Raw genomic sequence first — 15,715 nt, forward strand, 5'->3', positions numbered from 1 at the left:
AATTTCACCTTTACTATGATCTAGCGCAGGAGCGCGGCCCATCAAACAATTCGTCATGCGAGCTCCTACACTTCCTTCGCTTTGCTATTTAATAAGTCTGTTTGGAAGACTAGGCAGACCACAGCTGGCAGTAGTTCTGCAAGTGATGTAGTGAAACTCAACCATAAGTGGTACTTCCCAAGATGACCACAGCCTACACGCGCGTTTCAAGTTCATCCATTCTTCCCTGTGACCCTGTCAGGGCCACACGCATCTGAAACGCGCACTAAGAGCCATGATCTACAAAATGCCTTACATGAGTACTATAGCTCTACAGCTTCTCTTGTGGGACATACTGCGTTTCTGGCTCAGTCAACAATGTCTTCTTCAACGCAGGACACCATCCCACCACTTGACCTCGGAAACACATATGGGGCACTTTTTATCAGCGTTATCCTCGCAACAGTGTTAGTCAACCAATTTCTCTCTAGTGTCCACGAAGACAAAGTTGAGGGTTTCCTGTCGTCGTAACATTTCACGGAATAGTCTCTGGGGCGCCACAAACATTCAAGTTTTCATCTACTTTCAGACACACAGGGGCACAGGGATGACATTCTATAAGCTGGCCGTACGTCTGTGCATTCTTATTCTCAGTTCTTTTCTTAAAGCCATTGCAGGTTGTTTGGCTTTGGTAGGTATCACGTCGAGTTATGATTATCGAGCATGCCGAGATCACGCACTGTGCCCTGAAATATAGGATAATTGATGCTCTGCATTGTGCCTTGATCGTCTATGGCATCTATGATCATTTGGTGACCAACTACGCGAACATTCCTGCCCTCCAAGAAATTATATGGAGTGCTAAAGTGAGTTCCAAGGAGCCTCTACTACTGCCATATTGATGGATTCGCGCAGCTTCAGGTCCCGGTTGAAGTAAGTGGCCATACCCAAGAGCTTTGATCCGCCACAGAAACTCACTTCACAGATTTTCATCGCTTGGTCGGTAAATCTGTGAGTTCAGTGTGTACATTGTATATGGGACCTACACTTAATGCTTCCTTGTCTTGTAGTCTATATGTTCATCGCATATGGATAGGTATATGTCCCCCTGTTGATGCATTTGCCACAACTAATACGATGAACATAGTCAGCAAGGGCCGATCAAGAGCTCTCCCTATAATCGTGGTGAGTGTGCAATTCATATCTATGTAATATGTTTTCATTATGTCTATCCACTATTAGAGCATACTCGTCGTCCTAGGTTCAGGTGAGTTACTTGCAAACGCTCCTTGCTCGATCTTAAAACACTCTTCAGGTGTTGCCATCAGTGAGAGCTTGATAACGTTTTGTACTATCATCCCAATTTATGCCTATGACAGGTCTTATTTGGGAATTGTAAGTGAAACAGTGTACCGCATTTACAAAAGGCTAACAGCGGGTAGATACCAGTGCCACGTATTCGCCGATTTAATTAGAATCGACTGGGCGATATACTCAACGTTGGGCACAACTACTTTTCTCGATATCCTGATTGCATCATCGTTGTGCTATCTCCTCGCTACCTCTCGTACTGGGTACTCTAAGTAAGGAGTATCATTCCCCTGCCGGGATCTGATTTACTAACGTGGAGTATTAGCACCGATTTCTTTGTGACAAAGCTCATGGGTTACACAATTAGTACTGGCTGTCTGACGAGGTATTCATCTTCTGCCCTACTCCATACCTTGATTTATATTCCATGCAGTATATTTTCATTGATGACTATCATAACAGTGAGGTTCCCGTTGTTTGTGATGCCCATCTCGTCTTTGATGGTCTCCTACAGTTTGCAGCGATGCCGAGAAATTTCATCTACCTTGGTGTCAAAAATTTGGAGGCGACATGTACGTCTGAAGCATTCTCTCAGAATTTTTCTAATCAGTGCCATTTCTAGCATATGTGAACTCGTACATCGCACTCCTGAACGCCCGATACTACCTACAGGCCAATGCGGACATTATCGATTCCTCCGAATTTCATAAACCCCACGGCGTTTCCCGCTCGGAGCTGCGCATTAGTGCGTCGGACTCACAAGACAATAAATATCCGGCACACCGAAAGACTGTATTCGAACAACTCGACGATGGTGTGCTACATCTCACTCGACCCGCTGAGGTTGCCATGGTTAGTAGTTGCATTACCGTTGAGATGGACTAAATGACACGCTTCACCACAGCGGCCGATTGCGGCGACGATGGAAGTGGATTATTTCTCGTCGGTGTAATAAATTTTTTATGCATGGATGGTTCTCTGTTCGTCTCCTCACGGGATAAAAGATGAATTCGCTAATCACTTACGTGAGTTATCACAATGGTGGAACGAGAGGAATCGGTCCACTACGTGCCTATATATATATATATATATCTTCAAATTTGGGGCCTCGTTCTGTTGCACGAGCTAATGTACTTATATGTACTTATCCCATACGTGAGTTGACACGAATTAGACGATACTTGCACTGAACACGTTCGTTGAACGTTCAACGTCAAAGCTGCCCACACACTAATCCACGATTTCGGCGAGGCTCCGGTGAAACAGGGTTCTTCCTCTCTCATGCTCATCATATCTCTTCATATCGCTTGACGATCGTATATGACTTTTCGTGCTCTCGTGGCGCCTTGTATAAATTAATATTGCCACCTTAAGTATGGTTCGTGCGCCCACGGCGTCAAGGGGTGGTCCACAACTAAGTTTGATACTTAATTTACAAGTCCACTGTAAATCTATAATAAATCATACTATTGTGCTAGTCTAGAAGTAGTGGCCCCAGCAATATAGATGGTGGACAATTGACATGTCCGAGTCCACGTCAATTGAACAATTGCGAGGGGCTAATACCCAAACCGGGTAATCAAAAGCCACTACAAACTGAGGCGTGGGCCCTGAGGCAGTACTCATAAAGAGACGACGGCCAAGGGCTGAAACCAACCAATTCACTGACTTGCATACCGTCTATAGTCCCCTGCTTATCTGCCCAGCAGGCTACCTTTCTTTCTGATGCTGTCCGAGTCCGAGGGCCAGTCTCGCCGTTTGCCCACGTTAGTCACATTTTGCCAACGTGGTAAGTTGTCTATCGACTGCCAGTGTATGGGGTCGTATGCTGAGATGATCGACGTATACAGTCCTCTCTACATACACAGATTGTGCGTACAGAAGATGTCAGACCTTTTTGTCCGAGACTGACCCAGGTTATTGGTCCAGCTATAAGCAGTTTGGGAGCCGATGCCATACGGTATGATGTGATTAAGCCGGTGCTGGAATGTTGTTCTGCAGATACCCTTCTTCATCTGGAACAATCGTCACCTGTTCGTCCCATCTCCTTCTATCATGCTTTGATTCCTGATCCACCTCTTGCAGTACCTTGAGAATGATACCTCTGGTGTGCCCAATACATTCAACGATCTCTCCACTCCTCTCTGACATTACCAAAGAAATATGGCAACGGTTGTGTTGGAGAACGTTTCCACTATTAGCCGAACAGTATTTGCAAGAAGGCTCTGAGGCTCCCGAATCGTGGCGCGAGCAATTCTTCGTAAGCTTTTGCTTGATTTTTTTGATACTTCTTGACAAAGGTTGGGGCAGCTATTACGAGAGGCGGAGGCCAAACGGCTTGAACTAGTGGGTTCTCGTCTCCGCAGTCAGCGCATGGAAGCGGATGAACGGAAGAGGGAACGTGAGGTTAAGATCACCGATCGCCTACCTCCCCCGAAACGTGCTCGAGGATGTACGTTGAGTTTCGTGAGCTCCTTATAGTGGTTATGTATTGACTGTTGCGTATCAAGGGGGAGCACCGAGTCAACCCAAGACACTCTTTCAGAAAACAAAGAATGAGGCCACCAAGTTTCGTAGCTCTATGTACACCGCTCGCGTCCTTCCTCCTAAGCGACACCGCCCGCTGCATAGTTCACCTAGTCTAAAGCCCGCAGTACATGGACCTTCTGAACCAACCAAGAGCCCAACCAAGAGCATGGTCACCGTCAAGACAGTCACCCACAAGCGACCGTCTATCATGCCTGCACCGCCTCAGTCATCTGGCCGACCTCCCACATCATCAGACTCAGCCCCTGCCACTCCTCGGAAATTAGCTGCATCTCTTCCTTCTGCTGGTTCACCGAAACTTTTACCGACAGCACAACCATCACCATCCACAGGAGAACAGCGACTGGTTAAGGCTCCAATAAATAAGAAGGACCCCATGTCTTCTTTGTTCATGCCGAAACACCGCACCCTTTCCCAGCTTCCAGGACAAACCAGTAATGCACGTATCATGCCGACCCGGTAACCTTCGAATTGAGGCTACTTACTCAATTACATTTGTTCTACTCGATGATTTTATTTAGCCCTTGTATTGTGGTTGTCAGGGCCATCATCTATTATGCTTTGCATTGTTGTACGACTATCTGAGTAGTGTATGTCTAGCGTGTCTACCATTTGCTATCCGTCGCTATCCCCGTTGACGATATGGTTGTTGACATTATTACCATCTGTTAGATGCACATCCCTTCAGCAATACTTCTCAAGTTTTTTCTACACCACGAAATCTATTTATCTATCTATCTATATATATATGAGATAGGGGATATCAAGAAGTTATGATATATATCTACTTGGTGTCTGAGAAACCAGGTAACTGTCAACTAATATTCCAGGTGTTGTGCAATCCAACTGTGGCGTCCGCGCCATTAACTGGACCGCCAGATGCTACTATGTTCTCCCGTCTGTGGACTCCATTGACCCTACTGCCCTCACGTTGGCCTTCCTGTGAGCCCACGGCCACCTTGTTCTTGACGTTGTCCGCACGGAGCGACTCCAATTGGTGCAAATACGCCTCACTGACACCACCGGTGACGTACTCTCCTGTGAATACGGAACAATCGAACGTTGCAATAGATGGGTTGAACTGCCGCACGGATGCGATGAGATCGGGAAGAGTCTGGAATATGACAAGGTCTGCGCCAATGGCCTCGGCTATCTCTTCGGTGTTGCGCCCGTATGCAACGAGCTCTTGCCTTGAAGGCATATCGATGCCATATACATTCGAGTGCCTAAAGCGTTGTCAGTCTCATCTGGCAAAGTTTATTGGCATGTAGGGGTTACCGTATAGGCGGGGCGCAGCTCGCAACGATGACCTTCTTGGCGCCGACATCCTTTGCCATCTGGATAATCTCTTCTGAGGTGGTCCCGCGAACGATGGAATCTAGGACGTGTCACGAGATGATTGGATCCAGCTGTTTTACATCTTACCATCAACAAGGAGAACGTTCTTCCCAGAAAACTCCAGGGCCATGGCATTCAATTTCCTCCTGACATTCCTTCGTCTGTGGAAAGTCTTGGCATCACTCATGTTTATGGTAACCAATATGTATTACCTCATTTGTTGACCTGGCATAATGAATGTTCTGCCAACATAGCGGTTCTTGATGAAGCCCTCTCTGTAGGGCAAGTTGAGCTTCTGTGCAAGATTCAAAGCTGCAACGCGAGACGTATCAGGAACCTGCGAAACATCTCAGAACAAACAACCGTAAACGGCGGAAACCACGAACTGGGATGACGACATCCACTGTGATGCCACGTTCCTTCAAAACCTTGTCAACTTCAACGGCAAGCGCGTCGCCCATAGCCATTCGGCTGCGGTAAACGCTGATGCCGTCAAGCACGGAATCAGGGCGAGCGAAGTAGACAAATTCAAAAATATCTGGTGCAAAGATCGCATGAGCTGCAACTTGTTTCCTGGAAACCCCTGACCGAGTGATGATCACTGCTTCACCTATCACCAACACGAATCATCAGTAGATGCAGCTGATGGTGGGAACAAAGACTGACCGGGCTTCACATCTTCCCATTCGGTAAAGCCCAAAGCATCAGCGACAATGCTCTCGCTTGCAAAGAGGTAGTCTCTTCCGGTGTTGGTCCTTCTGGAAGCCATCCCGACTGGCCTGATGCCATTTGGATCTCTGAATGCAATGATCCCGAAGCCAGCAAGCATTGCAACACACGCATATGCTCCTGTGCACTGCCGCATAAGACCTCCTATGGCAGTGAAAATGTCATCTTCGTTGATACGAAATTTGCCTGTCTTCTGGAGATTGTTGGCGAAAAGGTTGAGAAGAAGTTCGGAATCAGACGAAGTGTTTATATGTCTATGTGCGGTGGCATCCATGTATTGCAAGAGCGAAGGACTGTCTATGAGGTTTCCGTTCTAAGCACCACCTTCAGTCGACTCTCAGAGAGAAGTCTCGAAGACAGACTCACATGGGCAAATACGATACCATATGGTGAATTAACGTAGAATGGCTGTGCTTCGGCGTGGTCCGAGCTACCGGCAGTTGGATAACGGACTACAAAGTATTATGATAATTGTTGGCAGGTTACTGCAAAGGCTTACCATGGCCAACACCCATACCTCCGATCAATTTTGCGATGGCCTTTTCATCAAAGACATCCCGGACCATGCCATTGGCTTTGCATTGAAAGAATCGACCCTTGGGTCCACAGGTTACAATGCCACATGCATCCTGTCCTCTGTGCTGCAGCAAGGAGAGACCTTCAGAAATCTCTGGTGCTGCATCTACAGATGCGTCATGGAGCAGTAATCCTAGAATACCACACACTAAATCGGAGACCTGTCAGGGGGTCTAGCACTTAGATTCAGCACGATCAAGAAAGAAACTCACTCAGATGGAATGAAATGGCAGGAAGGCGGCAGGCCTGGAGATTGCAGTTTGAAGTGACTCATCGCGATAGAAGTTGAAAAGCAGGAAAGGAAAGATTGTTCGCTGCGAAACGGCCCGGCGCACGTGCGACCCAGTGGTCATTGCATCTGAAGCTCTCCATGTCCGACCAAGCTATTGCTGCAACGCTCATGTGGCACATATGGTGTCTTCTTATTCTGTCCAGCGTAGTGTTGAACCCATCCGACGATTCAGTCCACCGCATGTCTTGGTCGCTCGCCATTTTCCGAATTTTATGCGCAGCCAGCCGCATCGTTGGATCCAATCTCATGAAAGAGGGAACAACTGTTTGAAAGTTATTTACAAACTAATATGCCTACTTACGACATTTATAACTCAAAAGCATCCCACCGGACCCATCTCCTATAATTAAGAAGACTTTGTGAACCCTGCGAAATAAAGCTATCAACCGACCGTTGTGCGACACGTCTCACCATGGTTATCTCCTTCTGGCACGCCGAGGACAATCCGTGGTGAGTCGTGCATTTATCCTATTTTTCTCACCGACACGTCGCTCCACTGAGGTGGCTTTGCATTGACCGGTGTTGCGCACGCAAAGTCTGACGAGCCGGTAGACCTTTTACTGAATTTTCACCTTGACGCTTTCACGTGGTGACTTGCCTACCGGCGGCAGCAAGATCACTGTCAAGCCTGTCAGGGCATCAGATTAACCTTGCAATATTTTGTGTGATGTTTAGCTGCATGATTTTGGAGGCGATCTCGACGTAGTGAAGACACTCAAATCCAGTTCTGATTTGATCGCACTATACCTAACCCGCCCCAATCATTGAAACGGCTGTGTGGAGGTCTTAAAGCCGCTTCGGCGAGTTGCGACATTCGCCAGCAAGTTGAGACGTCAAAATCAACCCAGAGGGTCACTCAGGATCACTCAGGATCAGCGCGTGAATGATTCGCCGCCTTCTTCAATTCAAAGATTTGACAGATATTAACCCCTGGGGTCTTGATGCAACTTCATGATTCATAATAGATAACCGGAGGCTGGAGCAGTGCAGAATTTGGAGGGACTTGGCATGATGGTGATGGCGATGGCGATGCGATGCGATGGTGAAGATGCTTTTCCAGGTATTTCGTTGATGTGCGACAACTAGAGCTGCGTTCTGGAGACAATCACTTGGTAGGTCATGATATGGTAAAATTATTTAATGCCGTGTGAGGCCGCGTGTGCTCAAGGTACGCTTGCTTCCACAGTACTCAAGTATTAGGGTTCTATGGGAGGGTGGTGGTTGCAACAGGCACGGATGCCTTCATGTCGTTGACCTCATGTCAATACGGTAGCTAAAGCGCAAAAGAATAATCCAGTCATTCCTGTTGTTCCTATGCATACATACTAGGAGTGGTGTGTGTGGGTAAGTGGTAGTAAGTGTTACAAAACAAGAATACAGTATGATGCATAGCCAATATGAGTTAAACGTCAAAAGGTCCATACCATTCGATATTACCACACTATTCATGTCTGTCATATCAGGGAAGTGTAAATCTGAAAATATTACGCCATTTTTACTTCTGTCCAACCACCAACCACAGGAAGCTCGGCAACACCAAAGACGACGTTTGGGACGCCTTCCTCGTCACTGGCCCTCCCTGCCGTTACGCCCAGGTTCGGATATTTGCCGTCAATTAGTTGCGACTTGGCCGGATATTCCGATGAATGCTTAAAGCGCATCGGGGAATCTGGGTGAGGCATTGTGATCAGCACGCACACGGAGACGGTGTCATCTGGTGAGGTACAGTCTCGGATGATCGTGGCTGGATGTGAGTCGGGGGATACAGAGTGTCGCTTGAAACGCGCAAGGAATGAGGGTCGCTGTTGTTGTGGAGCTTCATGAGGTAATCGGGACTCCGCAGCAGGTTCGACCCTGTGTGTTAGAAGAGCAGTGACAGGCTATTTGAATGAAAGTATCAGTCAAGCCCTGCAAATGAATTAAATGGCTCGAAACCAACCATGATGGCATGCCACTGGGCTTTCTCCTGTAGGAGATCCTGTTCAACCCAGGCTTCATGGACGCTGGGTTTCTCTCCAATGAACCTTGAAGTAAGACCGAGCGCCGAGGGTGGTAGGTCAAAAAAGGCTCCTTGTGCGAGAGCGTCTTCGACACGGCGACGAAAGCGCCTGCGGACGAGGAAGGAACGGAATATGATAGAGGCTGATATGAGAAGGAGAACGAAAAGGGTAGCTAAGAATGTGAAGCTTGTTGTAGAATTCATTGTGGGAGGAGCCGTACGTTGGATCAAGAATAATTATGACAATAAGAAGATCAAAAAAGAGGATCACGAGGAAGAAAACGTTGTGGGATTGCAAGATGAAACGTTGAATAAGCAGTGCATGGGATGATGAAGCCTGTGTTAGCCAAATAATCATGATGCTGGGATCAGGCAACCTACAGATATAGCGTGGTTGATGTAGATGGCTGTTGGTTACCTCCAGCCCCGGAGGTTTGACTCGTCGTCGGCTGATCACCTGGGGTAGCAAATGTAGGCGTCGATGGCAGCGACAATGAAGAAGACATTAATATTAAGCGAGCTCGTCGGATGGAACGTCGGCAAGGGTTCGTTACCGTTACGGCCACTTTACGAATTACCGTGGGAGGACCCTTGGCACCAGAATCTTGGGATCAGATTTTGCTGACATAATGAGTAGTTGATGGAACTGCCTCCCTTGCGAATAAAATAGCTGTAAGCTGGGACATGTAGATCTAGCGCTCATCGCCTTTCCTCCTTTACTCCTTCCACAATGTCGTCGAACTCGACAGACCCTAGTCTCCCTGCTTCCTTGGACCTTCCCCCTCATCTATCTGCACAAAAGTACTTCTTCGTCTGCACACTCACCGTCTTGGCCTGGGACGCTCTCGTTCTCACTCCCAGGTCCTACAAGCTGGGCCGTCTGCCAAAATGGCCCGCTTTGAAGTTCATGTATTACTTTATGCAATTTTGGGTCCTAGCAGATTTTGTTGTCACAGGTGCATTTCCTTCTCCAACTCGTCTTATCGCACGATATCGGGCGTTAACATGAAACGTCCCTTTGCATTACAGGTGTAATGTTCTTTAGCACAACAGTCATACAAGACACAGACTGCGTCGGCTTCTGGCCTTACGAGCCAATTTGTACAGCAATTCTCCTTGCTGTTGCATCTGCTGTCCATGTTATGCGCATATCGGCTATCTATGACCACGTCCAAAATGTTCGCGCAACCATGTGGGGATTGTACGCCGTGCAGATTGTCGTTACAGCCATTTGCTGCGGCTTCTATCGCTCTGTTCATCTTAGAGATGGCCAGGGATGCATCGCTGGTCCCTTGAATAACGCAAGCTGGGTTGGAATTTACTGGCTAGCTCCAACCTTGCTGTACGGTACCAGCTTCGTCCTCGCTGCTCTGCGCAGCATTAAAACCCTCGAAACCAAGCCTGTATCTTACTGGCGTCTCATGCTTCGTGACGGCTTGAACCTGTACGGTGCTATTCTCCTTGTAAACCTCGTCAACGTCCTCTTCTACTTCATCATGACGCCCACGGGTCCAACCGACCCCATCAAGACAATTGTCACTAGCATGGCTGCTGTGCTTACGACAACTATGTCTATGCGCATCATCCTCTCCGTGCGTGGGGACCTAGCCAACGGAGGCTCGTTCTCAGTCTCTTCCCACGCCGCCTCCTCATCAGGAGCCAACACTCACTCGCTCTCCGGCTCAGGGAATAGACCAAGGGGTGTCAACCACACTTTCACCCTCGGCGATATGCGGGACGCCACCGTGGCTGTGGCCGGCCGTAAAGAGGGCGGAGAGTGGGACGCTGATAAAAGCAGTGTCACCCCTCGCGAGGAAACCAAAGCCGTACTTCCAATTGTTGGAGAGGACATTGATAGTGGTATTCCCCGTGCGCGCACGGGGTTGGGTGTGCAGATCACAGTTGATCAGCAAGTCGAGTATGATGATGGATTTCCCACGAGGAAGTAATTTTCGGGATCTGATGGCGCAGGCGCGCTCGCTCAGTGAGGCGATACGATATATTTCTGGGACTTGTGATCCCTTGTCTTTGACGTTGACATGTTATTTCCCGCACCCGTATTTTTTTGTTTCCGCTCGTATTTATACCGTTTGTTTACTCACAGTATTCCCTACGTACCCCACGTTACTACAAAGAATTCCATGGATACATTGTATACCATTTGTACTGTTTGAATACTAAAACTAAAAGTTAGCGCTCAGCCATTGTCACCCTGCCACAATCCATCTGGCCCTGCTGGTCGCCTGTGCGCACCGGTCCATATGATATCACTTGGCCTTCATAGCATGAACAGCACTTTGAGAAAGATTTCAAAAATACGTAAACATCCGCTTATCGGACACGCCAAGATTTAGAACTCAATCTTTCTGTGGATACACCGCTGGTGATGGGGACCATTTTGTAGTTAGCATCGTTCCCAGACCTTAGTTATGTGGATCGGGTCGTAGGAGGCTATATATATGGTCGCTATTTGAGCTGCAGTGCGCGGACCCCGAGATAAGAATCATAAGATGCCGATGCCATCCTGTGGGCCCACCCACATACTTAGGATAGGTGTTCATGGCATACGGTCGACTTTGGGCTTCTGGGAGAAGTTTGATAATTGCTTTATTAAACCTTCGCGTCTGTGTTCGGTGCTAAAATGAGTTGTGATATGAGATATAATTTTGATCTTAAAACTCGGGAGAAAGGGAGTTCGCGCGATGTGCCGGGTCAGCGATTAACCACTTCAGATCATGGATTTGGATGTGTTCGAGGTCCTATCTTGCATCTCCACGGCCTGGTGTGACCGGGCGCACGATTGCCTATTTAACAACAAAGAGGCTGCAGCGCCCGCGGCATGAGGATGTTATCACAAATGTGATAGAGCTACTAGCCTACACGGTAAAGTGCGATTCCGCCGAGGTCGACTAGGGGCGCACCAAGAAATAGTTGTACGTACTGATACCTCTCCATGTCATACTACAATTCGAAAATTTACCAAGCAGTCCAAGTGATTGGCCGATCCTACTTATCTCGCAGTATGTGGAGACGATGATCCATGCTTCCATCACACTGAGGGGAGAGAATTCATCTGCATCGTCACCTCCATGGGCCGCTGTGGCTAAAGCGTGTGATCAGTCCTATTCCATTGACAGTAGCGCAACCACTAACCATGACAGCCTGAACAGGTCGAGTGATATGCATTACTTCACCATCGGGATGTTCAAACATGCTCTTCCGAGATGCCCGGAGTTCACGGGTCTGCGATGCATTAACGTGCAGCTTCGGGTGGTAGACGCCGTGGCGGAATCCAGATTTGTCTGCATTGGGCTGCACGTAGTACTGCACGTTCAGGAGTGCGAGATACGAATTGACATACACTGAAACGGGAGTCAGCATGATCCTCGAAAAATTCTTTGGCCATACGTTTCAGCAGCAAAAATTCGACAGCTTCAAATATGTAGTTCTTCGGCATTACTGCGCACTGCAGACGTTTAGAGGGACGATGGTCAGAACATGAGGTATGAGCTCACTGTAATGATAGCTATCATTGAACACATGCTGCACAAAATATGAGTCAGTGTATGGGGGTAGGCTGGAAGGAATACCTCGTCAAACAACCTGTATCAATGACATAATTCATGAGCTTTGTTATGAATAAGTCCGTCCTGAGTACTGTAATGTTAGTGTCTCAAACCCAGCGGTGTACAACCTGCATCTTACCTCGAGAATCCAGTACGGGACGTAGCGAGGAGATAACATAGCGATGATGCGATATAGATATCGACGAAGGCGACAGTGCCCAAATACATGTATAATGCCCACTGGATTCGAACCAAATCGCTGATGCTATGGACAAACTGGTACCTGCTCGCTATCAGCACTTTGAGCAGTTGGGGAGTCCGCTATCTCACTTACATGCACCAAATAACGGCTTTTATCATGTTAAAATGATGAACCCATAACAACGATGAACTCACCGGTGGCTGGACCTGAAGGAAGTTTCAAAGATCGTGCGAAGAGAATTTCCAGGTGACAAAACTCACCCGAAGTTAGGACGATGGCGATGCCCTAGTAGGGGATTAACAGAATGGAACATTAAGGCTAGAACATGAACGTCGATGACAAACCTACCACCGTGATAGGTAGAGCCCTTGATCGGCCCTTGCTAACTATGTTCAACGCATAAGTTGTGGTAAATCTGTTCACAGGGGGGGAAATACCTGTCCATATGCGATGGAGATATAGTCTACCGACCAAGAAAGCTTTGAGTGAATTGTTGCATAAAACACTGTACGTCGAACTTACAGATGTTCCACAAAGATGCTAGAAACCTATGGAGTGCGTGTCTGAGGCAGATCACAGGGCTTAGGAAATAGAACAACTTACGGCGACTACCGACTGAAGCTGCACAAGTACATCAATATGATAGTAGAGGCTAAACGGTGAGCCAATGTAGCAACTCACTTTGCCACTCCATACAATTTCTGTGAGTGCAACAACGTTCCCGTAGTTGATCACTAAATAAAAATAGATGCAATGGACGATCAGGACCAAATGCAGAGCGTCAAGTATCCTAAATTTTTAGGATATGATGTAATCTCGACCTGCTCGATGATTAAAGTTGGAAGAGATGCCTACCAAAGCCATATGACCTAGAATAGCTCCAGTAACAGAACTAACAAGAAGACGACATAAACGTACGACTAGCTTATAGAATGTTATCCCTGTGCCACTATGCGTCCGAAAGTAGATGAATGCTTGAATATTGGTTACACCAAAGAGACTGTTCCATGAGACATATTAGGACAACAAGAAACATTCAACTTTTAAAGGAATAGTTTACTTACACTGCTGCAATGATAACTCCGATGAGAATTGCCCCAAATGTGTTAGCGAGGTGAAGATGTGGAGTGAGATCTTGCGTTGAGGAAGCCATTGGTGCTGCTGACAAGATCAATTCCATCAGGGTTCCACCATATTATATATCCCGAAACCACGGATAATAAGCTTAGCTTAGCATCTATTCTGTGACAATGGATGATGGGTTTGGGGGCTGGTGCTGATGCTGGGAGCACATCTTCAGCGATGAGGATGAAACCGCGTGGCGGTGTTTCAAGGTTGATATCAGGATTCAGGAGTGTATCATATGTTTGATAACGCGCTGTCATCCAAGGAATTGCTTGAGTAGTAGATGCAGGGGGCTACCATGTGTGCAGCATTGGCGTTAGGCCATCAAACTTCAAAGAGATCGAATTGAACAGGATAAAGTTCTTCAAGTTTTCATGAATGATCCTTGACCGGCAAATATCTGAGTGGTTTCCATCATCATGCTGACCATCGATGTAAACGAATTTGAAGGCCAACCACTGGTGCGCACAGATTGGTGAAGCAACACAGTGGTAGCGAAGAGCAAAATAGAGCAGACTCTGAATATTGTGAATTCTCAATTGAGCGCCGTGATTCACTTTCCCACGGTGCATCCAGTCCTGCAGAAAGCTGTTAGATGAAGATGTCGATAATGATGGGGATGATGCAGCGACCAAATGATCCTTCTGCTTCCCTGATCTAGACGAGCAGATAAGACAAGCCATTAAGGAATATCTTCCCCAAGCCGAAACCCGTTCCATCAATATCAATTCCTGTTCACATTTGGTTCACATCCAAGACGTATCATGATTCATGGGTATTACCACCTTGCCCCTTGATCAAATGCACATCTCCGTCAGGTCCACTTCGACTCGCAATCATCACCACTTGGCCTTACACTAAAAGGTAAGAGTACAAAAGAATTAGATGCAAAGGTGGAATAGTTGTACCATGCCGCCGCATTAATGACCATCAGCGTGTGGGGGAGATGCACAGCAAAGAAAAAGCATGAAGCGAGTCCGCAATGGAAGGGGCCGTGACTATGCGGTTGCTGCATTTGGTGTGGCAGTACTAGCAGCAGGAGCAGGAGGTGTCGCGGATGTCGAGGCAGCGGCAGGCTGAGATGATGCCTGGGACTGGGCTGGGCCTTGCGATTGGCCTTGCTGTTACCGCTGTGTTTGTGTCGCTTGTCGGGGAGGGGTAGGGGGAAAGCATGAGATGAGCTAACAATCGGAGGAGTTGTGACTCTGCAGTTGTTGCACCTGGTGTGGTAGTACTTATACCAGCAGGTCGAGTGTGTAAATGTTCTCGTTTCAGCTGCGGAGCAACAGCCAACGGCGGGAAAGAAATCGTTGAACACGGCGATGGGTAACGCATGCCAAGGGGATGACGCACCTTTATGTCCAGTACTGCGGAACGTTCGACGATACTAGAACAACAAGAGAAGATGGACTGCCTTGGCAGTTGCTGGAGTTCGGTTACTCCATCGGTATTGGACTGAGCGCAGCGAAAGAGCGATGAAAAGCGACGGAGGAGCGCACGTGGATTCGCAAAAGAGGGTGTGAGAGTGTGGCGGAGCTGGCGTACGTCGATAAACGACTTCCTACATGGGACCTGCGAGTAAGAGATCAGCGTAGCTATTACCGAGGGACCATGATATTTACATTAGGGATAGGCAGGAGGAGGTCCTCAAGGCCAGCTTCTTTGAGCATAGCGTGAACGTCCCAACTGTACACATTTTTGTCCTCGTCGCCAGTGACTAGCACTTGTCCATCTGCGGAAAAGGCTGCACATTTCACCTCATCTTCGTGCTGGAGAAGTGGACAAACTGGGAGGTTGGTGTCGAGGTTCCAGAGACGCGCTGTTTTATCGGTTGATACGCTTACAAGGAGGCGGTCGTTCCGAGACAAGGAGATGGCGTTGACCCAAGTGTGACCATCAAGAATAGCGATCTGCTGCCAAGTGGCAGTGTCGAATATCCTAATTGGGCCATATGTTGCGGAGATAAGCTTCTTTCCATCTGACGTCCATGCCAAACTCAAAACTATGATATCGTGTTTGAGTGTGGCGAGCAGCTTGCTTGTCTTCGCATC

General features: G+C 47.7%; 7 protein-coding genes across 7 annotated transcripts; 3 read left to right on the forward strand and 4 right to left on the reverse strand.

Moving 5' to 3' along the window:
• The first annotated feature begins 525 nt into the window (after positions 1–525).
• DEU56DRAFT_788260 (uncharacterized protein) lies at positions 526–2,466 on the forward strand. The gene is made up of 16 exons (XM_041352456.1): positions 526–607; positions 657–670; positions 737–845; positions 895–912; positions 965–990; positions 1,050–1,075; positions 1,127–1,164; positions 1,222–1,246; positions 1,295–1,306; positions 1,359–1,374; positions 1,422–1,562; positions 1,616–1,675; positions 1,724–1,751; positions 1,805–1,862; positions 1,913–2,142; positions 2,195–2,466. The coding sequence occupies exons 1-16, from the start codon at positions 587–589 to the stop codon at positions 2,240–2,242; spliced, it is 870 nt and encodes a 289-aa protein (XP_041211167.1). The 5' UTR covers positions 526–586; the 3' UTR covers positions 2,243–2,466.
• Positions 2,467–2,911: 445 nt separating this feature from the next.
• Positions 2,912–4,589, forward strand: DEU56DRAFT_853546 (RNA polymerase II transcription factor SIII subunit A-domain-containing protein). Its single transcript, XM_041355224.1, has 7 exons — positions 2,912–3,079; positions 3,141–3,161; positions 3,220–3,323; positions 3,376–3,397; positions 3,450–3,550; positions 3,601–3,742; positions 3,801–4,589. Exons 1-7 carry the CDS (start codon positions 3,016–3,018, stop codon positions 4,298–4,300), a joined length of 954 nt encoding a protein of 317 aa, XP_041211168.1. The 5' UTR covers positions 2,912–3,015; the 3' UTR covers positions 4,301–4,589.
• On the reverse strand, positions 4,590–6,805 carry DEU56DRAFT_853550 (phosphoribosyltransferase-like protein). Its single transcript, XM_041355225.1, has 9 exons — positions 6,693–6,805; positions 6,404–6,628; positions 6,271–6,356; positions 5,842–6,217; positions 5,562–5,785; positions 5,388–5,512; positions 5,263–5,336; positions 5,116–5,215; positions 4,590–5,063 (listed from the first exon to the last, which is right to left on the reverse strand). Coding segments are annotated over exons 1-9 (1,623 nt in total). The 5' UTR covers positions 6,694–6,805; the 3' UTR covers positions 4,590–4,651.
• A 1,241-nt stretch (positions 6,806–8,046) lies between these two features.
• On the reverse strand, positions 8,047–9,343 carry DEU56DRAFT_788280 (uncharacterized protein). Its single transcript, XM_041352457.1, has 3 exons — positions 9,153–9,343; positions 8,712–8,958; positions 8,047–8,652 (listed from the first exon to the last, which is right to left on the reverse strand). Exons 1-3 carry the CDS (start codon positions 9,275–9,277, stop codon positions 8,257–8,259), a joined length of 768 nt encoding a protein of 255 aa, XP_041211170.1. The 5' UTR covers positions 9,278–9,343; the 3' UTR covers positions 8,047–8,256.
• A 69-nt stretch (positions 9,344–9,412) lies between these two features.
• Positions 9,413–11,000, forward strand: DEU56DRAFT_883324 (uncharacterized protein). The gene is made up of 2 exons (XM_041356136.1): positions 9,413–9,727; positions 9,801–11,000. Exons 1-2 carry the CDS (start codon positions 9,502–9,504, stop codon positions 10,718–10,720), a joined length of 1,146 nt encoding a protein of 381 aa, XP_041211171.1. The 5' UTR covers positions 9,413–9,501; the 3' UTR covers positions 10,721–11,000.
• A 527-nt stretch (positions 11,001–11,527) lies between these two features.
• DEU56DRAFT_788305 (uncharacterized protein) lies at positions 11,528–14,159 on the reverse strand. The gene is made up of 17 exons (XM_041352458.1): positions 13,604–14,159; positions 13,458–13,539; positions 13,395–13,408; positions 13,221–13,329; positions 13,143–13,160; positions 13,062–13,087; positions 12,977–13,002; positions 12,888–12,925; positions 12,800–12,824; positions 12,734–12,745; positions 12,672–12,687; positions 12,477–12,620; positions 12,362–12,421; positions 12,287–12,314; positions 12,180–12,237; positions 11,925–12,133; positions 11,528–11,874 (listed from the first exon to the last, which is right to left on the reverse strand). Exons 1-17 carry the CDS (start codon positions 13,717–13,719, stop codon positions 11,821–11,823), a joined length of 1,035 nt encoding a protein of 344 aa, XP_041211172.1. The 5' UTR covers positions 13,720–14,159; the 3' UTR covers positions 11,528–11,820.
• A 93-nt stretch (positions 14,160–14,252) lies between these two features.
• On the reverse strand, positions 14,253–15,632 carry DEU56DRAFT_788307 (uncharacterized protein). Its single transcript, XM_041352459.1, has 2 exons — positions 15,287–15,632; positions 14,253–15,236 (listed from the first exon to the last, which is right to left on the reverse strand). The coding sequence occupies exons 1-2, from the start codon at positions 15,332–15,334 to the stop codon at positions 14,694–14,696; spliced, it is 591 nt and encodes a 196-aa protein (XP_041211173.1). The 5' UTR covers positions 15,335–15,632; the 3' UTR covers positions 14,253–14,693.
• Between the last annotated feature and the right edge of the window lie 83 nt (positions 15,633–15,715).

This window comes from Suillus clintonianus (genome assembly GCF_016758775.1).
Source record: "Suillus clintonianus strain FC179 chromosome Unknown DEU56scaffold_17, whole genome shotgun sequence".
Classification (NCBI taxonomy): domain Eukaryota; kingdom Fungi; phylum Basidiomycota; class Agaricomycetes; order Boletales; family Suillaceae; genus Suillus; species Suillus clintonianus.